The sequence below is a fragment of the Camelus ferus genome, chromosome 16 (assembly GCF_009834535.1).
Source record: "Camelus ferus isolate YT-003-E chromosome 16, BCGSAC_Cfer_1.0, whole genome shotgun sequence".
In the NCBI taxonomy this organism is placed as follows: domain Eukaryota; kingdom Metazoa; phylum Chordata; class Mammalia; order Artiodactyla; family Camelidae; genus Camelus; species Camelus ferus.
Genome location: NC_045711.1, coordinates 38,880,279 through 38,895,925, shown reverse-complemented (window position 1 = coordinate 38,895,925; position 15,647 = coordinate 38,880,279). Strand labels below are relative to the sequence as shown.

At 38.7% G+C, this 15,647-nt stretch overlaps 1 protein-coding gene and 1 pseudogene across 2 annotated transcripts in view; one reads left to right on the top strand and one right to left on the bottom strand.

The window, feature by feature from the left end:
- Positions 1-10,492, bottom strand: part of YWHAE (tyrosine 3-monooxygenase/tryptophan 5-monooxygenase activation protein epsilon) — a 36,843-nt gene extending 26,351 nt beyond the window's left edge. The window contains exon 1 of one of the 2 annotated variants that reach the window (XM_032457499.1): positions 10,314-10,492. In XM_032457499.1, coding sequence (XP_032313390.1) covers positions 10,314-10,377 — 64 coding nt within the window. In that variant the 5' untranslated portion in view covers positions 10,378-10,492. The remainder of the gene's footprint in view (positions 1-10,313) is intronic. The other variant, XM_006184984.3, reaches the window with a different exon arrangement.
- A 1,711-nt stretch (positions 10,493-12,203) lies between these two features.
- On the top strand, positions 12,204-12,707 carry LOC102511226 (annotated as a pseudogene).
- Positions 12,708-15,647: the final 2,940 nt, after the last annotated feature.

Here is a 15,647-nt window from a genome sequence, read left to right as displayed (position 1 = left end):
ACTGAAGGCCTCTAAGATAGGCATAAATCTAACATTCTCTGAATCTAATTATCTTCAAAGCCATACAGAAATAAAACAGACTGCTAAACAGAATTCTAGTGTTCCAAAGTTCTTTTAGCTTTTAAAAGTGGAGGAAAGAAAATTGGGAAAATACTAATGCAGTGTGACAAAGGTAAAGACAAAATGACCAAAGAAATGTTGGCAGTAACATTCTGAAATGAAGGTAAAGGCAAAGAAAGTCATACAAAATGTACAGCAGTAAAGGATTTAAAAAAAGGGGGGGGGCCTCTAAGGACCACGTTGATGGTATATATTAATTGTTGGGAAGAGGAAAAACTGATTTTTCCAGCAACCAGTCTAAAGGAAAAAGCCTAGGTCAAAATACACGCCCCAAAAGTCAACTACTGAAAAGGTACAGGAAGAAAATGCCATACTGCTGTATCACTGAATTCCTAGTTTCTTTCTTATCCAGCCCTTTATAAAGCTTTAGTCTCATATCAAGAAGTTACGAGATAAGCAAGTTTAAACTGTATAGCACAGGGAAATATATTCAATTATCGTGTAGCTTACAGTGAAAATATGAAAATGAATATATGTGTATTCATGTATGACTGAAGCAGTGTGCTGTACACCAGAAATTGATGTAACACTGTAAAATGACTATACCTCAATAAAAGTTATGAACAATGTATTTTTCTTATGCTTAACACTGTTTAATTCCTCTATTCCTTGATTAAATAACTAACACTTGACCATATTAAAATGGCCATCTGAAAAAGCTAGGGGGTTGAGGAATAAAGACTAGTTAATTTCAAAGCCAAAAAGAAACAAAGTCTGTCACAATGAGCAAGGGGAAAGGAGAAAGTTAACAGTTCTTTAAATGTCAAACAGTAAGAAAAATCCCACATTAATAAATGAAGTTCTACTGTTTCAGTTAAGGAACCATGCTACTACTGCATAATCTAATAAATTCAAACATTTTCCTACAACTGCATTTTACCAACTGTGAATTACACCACACAAATCCGTCCTGAAAAGAACAATGAAGGCAGTAGCCTTTTACATTCTCTTTATCCTGACAACCAGCAAAAAAGGATTAAATTCCACTCACGTTATCTGGGGGGTGGGGGTACCAGTATTTTATGTACCACCTTTTCTCCAAAATGATCAAAATATCTGGGGTCCCCATGTTTCACAGTTCAAAAAGAAGCTGTACAGGCCACAATGACCCTAAAAGTCCTGCATTAAAAGAATCACACAGAGCAAATTTGAATCCATTATTCTAAGAGATAGAAAAAAAAATAGAGAACAAACCTAGAAAGTGAAAATAGGTAAAAATCAATTTAGATAACTAAAAAAACAAAACCATCCTCTGGGGGAAAGTATTCATGTACAATCCCTCAATCCGGGTGCTTCCTTAAAAAAAAAAGTCTGTTGCCTTTTGAGGGATACTGAGGCCTCACCTTTTCAGGTCTTCCAACCACAATGTTACATTGGACCATATAAAATGACCATTTTTGTAGGTCAAAAATGGCTGAACTTGGCAATTTCATTTGGCTCAACTTTGTAATTCATTGAACACAAGTAGGAATATAAACACAAATTTGGAGAATGGGAGTTCCTCTAGTAAATGAACCAGTGGCTTAGCTAACTGGAGTAGGACCCAAAGTTGTAGAAACAACCTACAGCTGAATTTAGACTTGTTTTTATAGCCCTTCACTCTGTTGGTCACAAGGCAAATATTTAAAAAAAAAAAAAAAAGTTTCAGCCTGCAAATTCATTGTATAAAATAGTTTTCAGAAATCTGTTATGCAGATAAGAAAAAAAGACCCTGTAACTTAGCAAAATAACTGAAGGGACAGTCAAGAGAGAAAACACAGACGTGACAGACATCCCCTAAATTTAATGACTTCTGGTCCAGTGCACATTCTACTATTTCTTGTTGCCTTTTCACTGGAAAATATACTCAAACCTACATACCCTTCTGTCTTCTTCATATAAGAAAGTTAAACACTGAATGGAAATTAAGACAGTGACTATTTAAAGCAAACTTTAAGCTATAAAACTAAAATATAAGGAACAGAAATAGAGCTTCAAGTGGTTTGGACTAATAATTTATATACAAGTATGGAAGTGGATGGAGTATCAGCTTGGGAGTGAAGATCACTGGCTTAATTGCAGTGATGTTACCTACTGTTGTCAACTTTCCTAAGGTTCTTGTAATCCTTATCTGTAAAATGGGTGGTACCTACTTTGCAGGGTTGTTTTTGAGGATTGGGAGAATGGTAAGCACCTGGAATAGCCGTCAGTAAATAGTAGATGGTATTGTTACAGTTTTATTATCAGAGAGTCAAGAAAAATAATTTTTTAGGAAACTTTTCAGTTTGTTAATACCACTTAACACTGGTAGTCAATGAAGAAAGAACATAGCTTTCTACAGTCTTTGATATGAGACAGGGGCAAACACCCCTGTGTTATATCAAACATCATTGTTATTAACTAATTCAAATTAACTCTTAATTACACACGCTAACAAGAATAATCCTAAAAGCATTTATACATTCCCTGCAATACAAGCTCCTTGAAGAGATCCTTTGTCTTATTTTGTTTTCTGATGAATCCCAAGTGTCTAGAACAGTTCTTGGTACATAGTTGGCATTCAATGTGTATTTGTGCCTTTGGAACTTACTTTTAATACTTTGCATACTAAGGCTTTTCAAAATACAATAATCTTGACACTCAAATATGTACCATTTTTCTCCATCTATCAGCCTAAACAGAGGAGCCTCTCACTCTAAAATTAACTTTTATCTTCCCTAAAAAAGGAGGGGGGAATCATTTAGCCTTAAAGGTCTTTTAAATGTCCCCAATTAGCTTCTGCGAGGTAGAAAAACAAGACATCCTTTTACCCAGATTCTACAATTTTGACTGCACAAAGGTATCTTTCCTATTAGTTTCAATATGGGGGGGGGAGATCCCTCTATTAAAACAGATTTCTCCTCAGAATTGCCCTCTCAAGCAGGCAAATGTGTTCAGCTGCAGAAGAACCAAAAAGACAAGGTGCAGAGGAAGTAGAGGTAGAAAGTAAAAGGTTGGGGAGATAAATGACTTAATGTATGGGGGGGATGAAAAAGAGCTCGAAGTCTAAATCTTCTCTCAATTTTTGAAGAATTAGATGCTGAAACAAAAAAATCTTAAAATTTTGCTTTGGAATACATCAGGAAAAAAGTGACCAGAAATAGGGCTTGTACTGATACAGGAGAAGAATTATTCTATTTATTCTGATTTATTACTTTGATATATTTTCCTAAGTCTTTGAACACTCAAGAAACCCTCATCAAAATTTCAGCACTTTTATAATAATGTATTTTATAATAATGTGGAGGGGGCCTACTCTGCACAGAAAAATATTTTGTAATAATGAATACCACTTGAAAATTTACAAAAGCAAAATCATAACTGTCCTAGGTGATGCAAAGGACACACGTTTTGAAATTTTTATGGTAATCCTATTACAAATTTGTACTACTTAATTTATAATTTAGCCCATTATGATCAATAAAATCAATCACAAACTCTTAAGCAGGGCATAACATTTCTACAACACAAAGGTAGTCACAACAACCATTCCAAGGTCCTATATGTATGTCTTCAAATAACTAACCACCAAGGATTAAGTAGTATTAATTGGTAGTTTTCTTTAATCAGAACCCATTCACTGCCCAAGGCTTACACTAAGCCTTTAGAATCACATTTCACGAAATTGGCTATATGTAGTATTTTTTCCTAGTCAGTAATCTGAGACTGCTAAAACATGCAAATATTTTAACACTGATTTACTTTTACATCTTTGTACTATGGAATCTTTCATCCCAAATTCATAGACAACAGATGTTATATTTGCTAAGGGGATAAATAAGTATATCCTCCTGAATGTTAACCTGGAATTAACATCAATAGATCTATGTTAGCAGTTCAACATGGTCAAAGTATACATTATATTGCTTGGGAATAAATTTGAACAACCTTCATTGAGTAGATACGCAGTTTTTCAGGTGAGTTAAGATTAAGAGTTTTGTTTTGAGAACTAATCTTTCTTTACGCAAATGTAACTTGGAGACTAAACCCATGAGTATGCTTGCTAACAATAACTCAAAAAAGGCAGACTATCTTCTAATATGAATACAGATCAGCAAAAATATTTACTTCATCTCTGACAATGAGTAATAGAATTTTTTCACGATACTATCTGACAATTACACTCTGCAGTTTACAAAATCCCACATATTCATAACTGTAAATTTTTGCAAGCAAGGTAAACATTATTTATCCCCATTCTACAGATAAGGAAACAAGATGATACCAAGGGCTCTGCACTACACCCTATCTGTCAAAGTATGAAGTAGTCACAATTCTTACTCATAGCGTAACATGTGTCCTCCAAATTTTATATATAAGTGAAGAAAACAGTTAAATTTCACACTGCTTTGGCTAGATAAAATCCTGACCTGATCACACATCAAGCATACCAGTAACATATCCACCTACCTACTGTGATGGGTCTTTGGAAGGGCAGTAAATTCAAGATTTAACTTCAAAAAAGATAAACCAGGATCATGGTTATGTGGGTCATATGCTTTCTAAACTATAACAGGATTTGGTGTTCTAAACATAATGGTCATAACGAAGCTTGGGTGATACCTCAAAATGTATTTAAGGAAAGAAGTTCTGAGCTTAAGACAGATACTGCTAATAACACCTAAATCAAGTATTTTTAAACACAGCTCAAGGTAGACAAACACAAAACCAGCACACTTGTCTTTGACACTATCAGTCAGATTGACTAGTTAGTATGCTAGCAAGCTCTATTTTCAGCAACCACCATATCCTTGACTTTTCCAGCTTCCATTTGAGGAGAGAGGAGACTCAGAGGAGGAAAGCTTTCATTGTCTTCTTAATTTGTCTTATGTCCTACCAAATGTTAACTTAATCTGAAAGAAGAAAACCAATATTCTGAGGACTCAGATCTAAGATATCTCTGTGGTGCAGTGATGACAAAAATTAGGAAACTTTCATACGAACCTAAATGAGACAACTAGTAGCAACAAATGATCTTAAGGAGGATGACCACAGGGCAAGATTGCAGCTCAGGATACTTCCAGTTTATGCTGACTGTCCCAGCACAATTGTGAATTGGCACCCCTCATGTTAAAGTATTCTGATTTGGATAAATTATGATGGCTCTTTTATTATTATGGCAAGTAGTACATTTTAGTAAACTTAAGTGAGCTTCTGAGCTTATAATTTTGTTCCTGTTTCCCACTACCCTTAAACGGATTCTGTCTGACAGCTGTCTAGGCTACTATTTGGAACACATTTGTGAATCATCTGCCAACCTTCCCCATCTCCTGAAAGTTTTATGACTACATCATTAATTTAAGGGCTGCATCCATTAAGACAAAGGTGACAGGGAGAAACTTTCAGAAGTACTTTACAGAAATGTACGGTATTAGTCATATCCCAATACACTGTAACAAACCAAAAAACTAAATGCAAACACAAAATCCCTCACTCTCAATTAATGAACTGTGCCTTGTTTTGAAAGAAAGTTTCTTTAGAAAAGCATGAAAATACAAGGGCAGAGTATAGTTCAGTGGTACAGTATGTGCTTTGCATGCACAAGGTCCTGGGTTCAATCCCCAGTCCCTCCATTAAAATAAACCTGTTTACCTCCCCTCCCAAATAAATAAAATTAAAATTAGAAAAAAAAATCATGAAGATACTTTTATCTATTTACAATGGATACCAGTCAAGTCATAAATACCAAGACATATTATGAAGCAATTGCTAAAAAATAAGCCCCCCCTGCCCCCGGAGTCAACACCAGATTTAGTTACACATAGGTCTTTGTGAGTGGCTCAGAAGAAACAGATTACTGGTCTAAAGGTCAGCAGACATTTGTTCTGGCTCTGCCATATACTCGCCGACTAGTCATGTGATACAGGGAGAAGAAAAAAAAAATCACTAAATCTTCTCAAATTCATTTTCCTGAACCATAAAATGGAAGTAACATTACCTACTTCAGTGTTACATAAAGTAAGTAAAAAATTCTGTGAAAGTTGTCTGTGAAAAGTTAAGTTCTATATAAACATGCCATTATACAAAGTTCAAAAATTTAACATTTACCCTACACCTGTAATTACTGTTTAAATACACACATTTTAAATGTAAAGTTAAAAAACCCCTGCAAAATCAGCCTCATGGCCCTTTAAAAAAATTCATGCTTTCAGATCAGCTTTTTGAAGTATTTGAAACTTATCTGTAAAATTAGATACACTAATTTCCTATGCTGAAAGTTCACTTGCTATATATACCAGGTTAAAATCAAGAAAGTCTTTAAATATCTCATGTTACCATGATGAAGCTATAAAACAATTATGAAAAGCCTGCTTGTTTGTATGAACTTTCAACAGGTTTGCTTGTACTCACTGAATCCAAAATTTGCTGTTTAACTCTTGCTGTAAAGCGTTCTTCCCTATACTAGAATTCAAATGAGACCTTTTCATACATAGGTGAAAAGGCTGCCTAGAAATGTTCACAGTGAGTTTACCCCATCGTCACCTCAAGCTGCAATGATTATTTCATTACATTCTACAAATCTGTAAGAGAATAGAATAGACTGAAATAATGCCCAATATGCAAAATACTGTACAAAAGTCTAAAGTATACACAACAGAGCATCTACTTTAAATACAAAGACCAAAAACTACCTGTTAGAAACAATTTTTTTAAATTGCATTATCCAAGGAGGGTATAGCTCAGTGGCAGATTGCATGCTTGACATGTGTGAGGTCCTGAGTTCAATCCCCAGGACCTCTGTTAAAATAAATAAACCTAACTACACCCCCCACAAAAAGACACTGTATTAGGGAAAAAAACTGCATTATGCAATTCTGCTTACGTTTAGGCAGGAGGAAAAATATGTATTCAATAAAGTTAACTCCACTAACAGAAATAGCAATAATAGAAATTATTACTGGCCCATAGTCAAAAGAGTTGATAAATGCTTTCAAATTCATTACTAAAGTTAATCTACTCTTACCCGTTTTTCCCCCCTAGTAAGACGTGTATGAAGGAGTTAATTCAAAACATGCCCCTCACCCTTCACTGACTACCAGAATAAACTAGAGGTGAAGCTATGGTGCTTTAAAAGGACAGCTCTCAAGTGGCTCAGAACCGATGCATTCCTGGTGTGCATTCACAGTGAATCAAACGTGACTGTCAAAATTTTACCCCTACTTCATATGGAGCCAATAATCACAGGGAGAAGAAACGTGAGGAAAGGACAACACAAGCACCTACTCTGCAACTCAAATGTTGTTTCTGCTGACCTTCTACTCTCAAAAAATGCAAAAAGTACTCATTTTTCTCCCTCTATATTCTCCACTTTTCTGTACTAACACGGTTCACGCAGCATGGGAAGTTAAGACTTAGTTCCGGAATGCTAAAAGGTGATGGGCTTGCTTAACATGGCTATGAATGATATAAAAACTATTCCTTAGACTACTTTTTTGTTACATGATCAGATATTGGGTTTAACTTCCAAGTGAACAGTCCTAGCCCCAAACTTCAGTATTTCCTATTTGCAACCTCAGATTGTCCTTTTCCCCAACACAGCTTAGCTGTTCCTCCAATACCATTAAATAATCCTTATCAATTGATTCCAATTCCCCAGGACAGAGTTAAATGATGCAACAAAAAAGCTTAAATATTAGGTTCAACACAGCATGCAAAAGAGAAGACAAAGGTACAGCAGGAACAAAGAGAAAAGCCAGTATTTATATCCAAACACCCCAAACCAAATTCAAATGCACTCTTCACCTTCTTTCACTCCCCACACCTGATAAATTATTTGGTAACTAAATATGGAATCATCTTTTGTCACCACAAACAAAACTGAATTACAGCACCCAATAAAAGAGTGAACACTCCTACAGAGGCTGATTCCCAATGACTGCCTTCCTCTTCCTCCTTTCCAATGAATCTCTCCCTATCTTGTGCCAACAGTCACAGGAGTTCCTCCCCACCTGGCAGATCCCTTTGAAAGAGACACCTAATGTTTAAACAATATTAAGGGTGTAGCTCTGTTTAGAGTCCTGAGTTGAATAACCAAAAAGGCCTTTGGTCAAAAATCCTCAACATTGAATTCCAAAATATGGTTACCGCTGAACTGTCATTTATTTGGAAGCTACAATCATTAGCTTCCAAATCAGTTGTTTTAAAACAAGTTCTTTAAAAAAAAAAAAAAAAAACCTTCCTCCACGTCCTTTTTGGTGATCACAGCAGGTTTACTCAGAGCCTAAATCCCTACAGAAGAGAAGGCACTCAAATATAATTTCGAGTTTCACGCCAAGGGCACTGGTAGATTGAGGGTAACCTATTTGGAGCATGAGGGGAAAGAAGAAAAAAACTTCATTACAAAAACTTCATTACACCTACATTGTTTGACTTCTAAACACTGAAATAAAGACATATCTGACCTTGAGCTGTACTTCTCCATCTTACTCCTTTCTCCCTCCCAGCAAGAACCTATCAACACAAATACTGAATACAATTAACAATTAAAGGATTTACAAAACGAAATTTAGTGATCTTTCCTAAATTTGAGTTTGAGATCTTTTCTCCCAATTTTCAAATTCCTGGATCTTAATTTATGATGAGACACTGGGACTAGCCCTGAGGCTATTCACATGACCAAACTGGCATTCAAGGAAAGCAAGGTCCCCACATGGAATTTTGAAAAATTAGTGGCTTAATTAAGAAAAAGTCTAAAGATCACTGAAACTTGATTCCCCACCACAGTGTTAAAACCACAAAAACCATATATATGATTTTTTGTTTTGATAATACTAGTTTAACGGATGTAGGAGTAATTCAAGCACCTAGGTCCAAAATGGGGGACAGGGGAGAGGACCCGGGACGGGAGGGGCAATTTAAAAAAGCAGCAGCCTGGGACTGACTAAACAGACAATGGTCATTTCGATAAAGTTCTGAAAAATGACTAAGGAACCTTTGGGGCAAGGGAGCAATGAACAAAGAACAATTGTTCAAATCTGTACATAAGGCCATTTATTTAATATGGAGAAAAGAAAATAGGATCCGCTGGGATCCCCATGTAAGTAATCCAAAAACCCAAACCTCTCCTGAGTGCTCGGGGGTAGGTTAAGATCCCCAATGAAGTACGAACACGCATTCCAAGCCACGGAAGTCAACCAAAATACAGTTACTGTACATTATTTGAAAAAACTTTATTTTTCAACAGGTCTTTCCATCCGTCATAATGCTGAATGTAAATAAGAAAGTCATCGCTTAAAAGAAAAACGGTAGACTGAGGCACAGGCATGGGAAAGGGACGATGGGTCATGATCTCCTTGTTTCCTGTTCACTGTTTCAGTGTTCCATCCACCAGAACCCACAGCTTATGTAGACAGAAAATGACTACAGAACTTCAGGCTCTCTGGGATAAGTCCGAAGAAAGGGAGCGTAAGGGACGTTTTTCTAGACACCCCCCAAAAAAGGCGACGTTGAACGGAGAGCCTAAAAAACCCCGCTACAAGGTGTGCCTTCCTACGGAAGGAAATCCGATCGTAGCATCTCAGCTGGCCTCCGCCCAAGGATGAACTGCAGTGATTCCCATTCTCTCCCCTTCCCCCACCCTTCCCCCAGACTGCCCCCCACCACAAGCCCAAAGAAGCCCTCCGCCTGCAAGGGTTCTCCTTTGTGAGACTCCACAGCCGCCGCCCCACATTGGGCCTCCGGGGAAAAGCCACCGCCCCCACCCGCCATATTTCCCTGAAAGGCGCCCGCGCTACAGCTCTCTGTCGCCACTCTCCCCCATGTGGCGGGTGTTTCTTCCCCCACCACCTCACCCAATTGTTCACCATGTCCCAAGACCGGCCCAGAGGCTCCCCTGGGGATTGCTCACCCGGAGACAGCACCCGCCATCTCCTCCCCCTCCCCCGCCCCGGGACTCGCCCTCCCCCCAGCCGCCATTTTACAACCAATCCCTCCACCCTATCGCCTCAGACTCCTAGCTCGCGAGTGTCTGCAGCCGAGGACGCCGAAGGGGTCAAATTCCTAGGCCTGCAGCCTCCCACCAGTCCGGGAGCCCACAGGCCATTTCCTGCTTCCCAAATCCACGTCCCTGGGCCAGGCTCGGAGACGATGCCGCCATTTTGTCTCCTGCTCCCGGCCTCTGTGGGCGGTGGCAGAGGGTCCGAGAATTCCAGCCCCCCACTGCCCCCCCAACTCACCGTCGTATCGCTCAGCCTGCTCGGCCAGCTTCGCCTGGTACACCAGATCCTCCCGATCATCCATAGCGGCAGCGGCTCCGGCAGGGTCTGCGCGACGGATGGAAGCGGATAGCGTCTCCGACGGTCTCAGCCTCTTGCTCCGCGTCCGGGCAGCAAAAATGGCGGCGCCTCAATCCGGGACTTCCGCCTGCGCACGCGGACAACTGCTCAGCTCTATGGCAACCGCTCCCTGGCAACTGGCGCGGGGGGCGGGTCCCGGAGCTCGGCGCCAGAAGAGGCTGGAACCGGCTGGACGCCCCTCCTCCGTGAGCTCAGCAGCGGCTGAGGCGGGAACTGCGACTGCGGGGAGAGAGGACGCCCCGAGGGAGGCCAGGCGAGGCCAGCCTGGACGGCTCCTGAGGAGAGTGACCGGGAAGGCCTGGACTGTGGCCAGAGAAACGAGTGGCTTGTAACGGTTTTTGTAATGGGAGGCGCTCCTCTCTGAAACCCGTTTCTCTCCTATTGGCCCTGTTTTCTCAGCCAAGCCCAGTCCTGGGCCTTATTTAGACCCTTTTAACTCCGGGGTAAAGAGCTGGGCCCAGTTGTAGCTGACAGGGGAAGGAGGACTCTGGTTTTAACACCTCAGCTTCACCTTCACACTTTGCAGTCTTCTCCCCTTTAACCTTTTTTTCCCACTTAGCCTCACCATGGGTAGGAACAGGAAATTTGTTAGCGCAGCCTGGTCTGGAGTGCAAGGTGCAGAAGAGTGGGACCAGGATCGGACTGAGATCCAGGAGGCAGGAATGGGAAAGGACCTGGTCTGCTTTGCTTCCCAGTGGATTCCCAGCACTTTGTACTCAATATAGTATATGTTGCAAGACTGAAGCTCGAGTAGTTAGAACACAAGCTGTGTGGTAGGGTCTGCAATAAACGTGGAATAAAAACGTTGGAACCAAATTATGCAGATCCTTGAGTAGCAAGCTGAGAAGTTTGCACCTTATTCAGTGAGCACAAGGAAGCTATTTTTTTATGATTTTTGTCATGGAGGATGACACCATCATAGCTACACTTTTAAAAGGTTATTAAGTATTGTATTGCAGTGACTAAAGAGCAAGATAAATTATCAGGCTATTACAATAATATAGACAAAACGTAATAAATGATAGCAGTGAAAATAGGAAGGAAAGGACAAGTAGGAATAATACTGCAGAGAGAAACCACAGGAGTTCATAGCCAATCAGATGTGGAGATCTTGTGAAGGGAAAAAAAAAATTAAAATTGACCTTCCATCTTCCCAACCTGCATAACTGGGATAATGACTGGCAGTACCATTAACAAAAAATTGGAGTGCTAGGAAAATTTGCTGATGGAATGCAGAGAAAGACATGAGTTTCTTTTATCACGTGTTGGTTCTAAGCTTCTCAAAAATCACCCAGGTAGAAATAACAGACATGGAATTGGAAAAGGGGACTGGCATTCCAAACTGAAGGGAGGCTGCAATGGAAGCAGCGAGAGAATGTGTCGGGGTAGAAGGGGACAAACACAAAACCTTGGAGAATACTTCCTTTTAAGTGATATGAGGAAGCAGAAGAGCTGGCAGAAGAGACTGGGTGTCTGCTTATGGCATTCCAAATTCAGCCCCTTCACACTTTAATATATATTATCAGATTTCAACGGTAAATGACTGAGAATCAAACGACCTGGGTTCTAGTCCTAATTCTATAACCAAACAAATGTGTGACCTTCAGAAAGTCATTTCACCTGAGCTTCTGAGCTTCATGTTCATCTGTAAAGTTAACTGGAGACCATATGTTAGGCCACAAAACAAATCTTAATAAATTTCTAAAGATTGAAATCATAGAGTATCTTTTCCGGTCACATGGAATGAGCTAGAAATCAATGAGAAGGAAAATGGAAAATTTGCAGGTATGTGGAAATTAAATCACACACTTAAGTAGAACTGATAGGTTAAAGAAGAAACCACAAGAGAAATTAGAAAATACCTTGAAATGAATAAAAAAGTAAACAAAATAACAAAATTATGAAATGCAGCAAAAATCATGCTAAGAGGGAAATTTATAGTTGTAAAGGCAAACACTAAAAAAAAAAAAAAAAGGCTCTCACAGTTTGGGGCGCCCTGAGTCATTGGTCTTATACCCAGATTCTTCAGAGCCTTATTTAAAATATTTGGATCCCCATGAAGCCCTACTATACCCAAGTTTACCTGGAGATGTGGGTGGGAATGGGGTTGATGGGCTTTATCACTTATAAAATCAGGAGTGCTAATTAAAGAAGTAAAGCTTTGAAAGTTTCACATCCTGCGCCTGCTCATGGTCATCATTAACCAGCTTTACCTGGAGTTTGCATCAAAGGGAAAGTCAGTCTGGCTATAGATTTCAGCAACTGGCGTTAAATGGGAACCTGGAAAAGAATAAATGTGAGATCCACACGTCCTGCACCGGTGTTCCTCCCTCAGCCCCTGTGCCCATCGGGCTCTGAGTAGATCTCTATGGCACAGCAAGTGCAGACAGTATTACTGAGCAGTCTCATCCTTAGGAAACCTGAGGGACAGAGGAGTAAATACCTCGAATAGCATGTAGGATTTAAGGATCAGATCTAGGCACTCACACTTCTGATGTTCAATAAATATTTGTTAAACAGATTTTTTTAAAGGATCTCAAAAACTAATAACCTAATTTTTTGAAGGGTCTCAAATTAATAGTCTAATTTTTTTAAAGGATCTCAAATTAACAACCTAACTGTACACTTTAAGGAACTACAAAAAGAACAAACTAAACCCAAAGCTAACAGAAGGAAATAGGTAATAAAGATTAAAGTGGAGATAAAGAAAGTAGAAAACAGAAAATAAAGAAAGAAAATCAATAAATCGAGTTGATTCTTTGAAAAAAAATTTGAAAAACCGGTAGTTAGATTGACTAGAAAAAAAAGAATTCTCAAATTACTAAAATCAGAAGTGAAAATGGGTACTGTATAGCAAAGGGAATTATATTTAGTATTTTGTGATAACCTGTGATGGAATATAATCTGAAAAATAACTGAATCACTTTGCTGTACACCTGAAACTAACAAGATATTGTATTTTTTGCACTTTTTAAAACACAATATTGTAAATCAACTATACTTCAATGTAAAAAATGTTAATGACAGAATTAAAGTTTCAGGTAAAAAAAAGAAAAGAAAGAAATGAAAGCAGGAACATTGCCACCAACCTTACCGAAATAAGGATTGTAAGAGTCTTATAAATTGGGTAACAGATGAGATGGACAAATTCCTAGAAACACACTGTGATATCATGATATAATAAGAAATATAGACTTGGTTTTTGTCCTTGGTTCCTGGCACAGAGCTCCTGAAACTCTCGTACAGGCAGACTTCATCTTACTGCATTTCTCATTATTGACCTTTGCAGATAACTGTGCTTTTCACAAGTTGAAGATTGTGGCAACACTGCATCAAGCAAGTCTTTCCAGCAGCGCTTTTTTTTTGGGGGGGGGTGTAATTTGAAGATCTAATTGGTTTTATTAAATGATTCATAACTTGAGCAGCATCCCATCTAGCAACTAGAAGGGTGCTCCCTAATACCTTTACTTTTTAATTAAGGTATGTTCATTTTTTTTAAGACATAAGGCTATTGCACACTTAATAGACTATAGTATAGTGTAAACAAAACTTTTATATGCACTGGGAAAACAAAAAATTCATATGACTTGTTTTAGTGCAATCTTCACTTTATTGTGCTGGTCTGGAACCGGCAATACCTACAAGGTGTGCCTGTAACTTCTCCAGTGATGGAGGTGAGGAGCTGGTTTTGTTATTTTTAATAAGCCCCTTTCAACCTGAGTTTACGCTAATGAGGTGAGTCTTGGTGGTCCCCTAGTCAGCTTCAAGAGGAACCAACCCTGTGATTAGAGGATTGGAACTTTTCAACCCCACTACTCACCTCCAAGGATGGGAGAGTACCTGGAGATTACGGTAATCACCAGTGACCAATAACTTAATCATGCCTAGGTAATGGAACCTCCATAAAACTACTAAACAACGGGGTTCAGAGCTTCCAGGTTAGTGAATACATCCACTATGGCAGGAGGGTGGTGCACTCCAAACCACACAGGACAGAAGCTTCTGAGCTTGGGACCCTTCTAGACCTTGCATTAAGGGCTTCCTCATTTGGCTGTTCATTTGTATGCTTTATAATAAACAGGTAAGAGTAGATAGTGTTTCTCTGAGTTCTGTGAGCCATTATAGCAAATAATCAAACCTGAGGAAGAGGTCATGGGAACTCTTGATTTGTAGTCACATGGGACAGAAGTCTGCCTAACCTGGGACTGGCATTTGCAGTGGGAATCAGTCTTGTGGGAATGAGTCCTTAGCTACAGTCTTATGGGTTTGCGTTAACTCCTGGTAATGTCAGAATTGAATTAAATTGTAGGACACCCAGTTGGTGTCCACAGATAATTGGAAAACTGCTTGATGTGGAAACACACACATTTGGTATCAGAAATTGCTGTATGTAAAAATAGATAACTATACACAGAAACTACCAAGACTGACTTAAGAAGAAACAGAAAATCTGAATAGATTTATAATAAGTAAGGAGACCGAATCAGCAATCAAAAACTTCCCAACAGTACAACAATGGAATGTATGTACTTAGACCACTAAACTGTACACAAAAAAAAATGGTTAAACTGGTAAATGTTATGTTCTGCACATTTTACCACTCTTTTAAAAATCTAATAAAATCCCAGGATAAGATGGCTTTACTGGTGAATTCTACAGAACACTTTATTTTTTTAATTTAACTGCAGTTGATTTACAACATTGTGTTAGTTTCAGGTATACAGCTTCGGATTCTCTTTCATTATAGATTATTACAAGATGTTGAATATAGTTCCCTGTGCTATACAGTAAATCCTTGTTATCTATTTTAAGTATCATGTGTATCTGTTAATCCTATACTCCTAATTTATCCCTTCCCTCCCCTTTCCCCTTTGGTACCCATAAATTTGTTTTCTTTGTCTGTGAGTCTGTTTCTGTTTTAATTCTACAAAACACTTTAATAGAGAATTAACACCTATCCTTCTTAAACTCTTCCAAAAAATAGAACAATTCCTAACTCATTCTGTTAGACTAGCATTACTTGGTCTCTATTACCAAAGTCAAGACAAAGACACTACAAGAAAAGAAATCTATAGGCCAATACCCTTTAAAAAGGTAGATGCAAAAATCTGCAACAAAATAATAGCAAATGAAATTCAGCAGCATTATTAAAAAGATTATACACCATGATTAAGTGGGATTTAACCCAGGAGTTCAAGGATGTTTCAAGAAAAT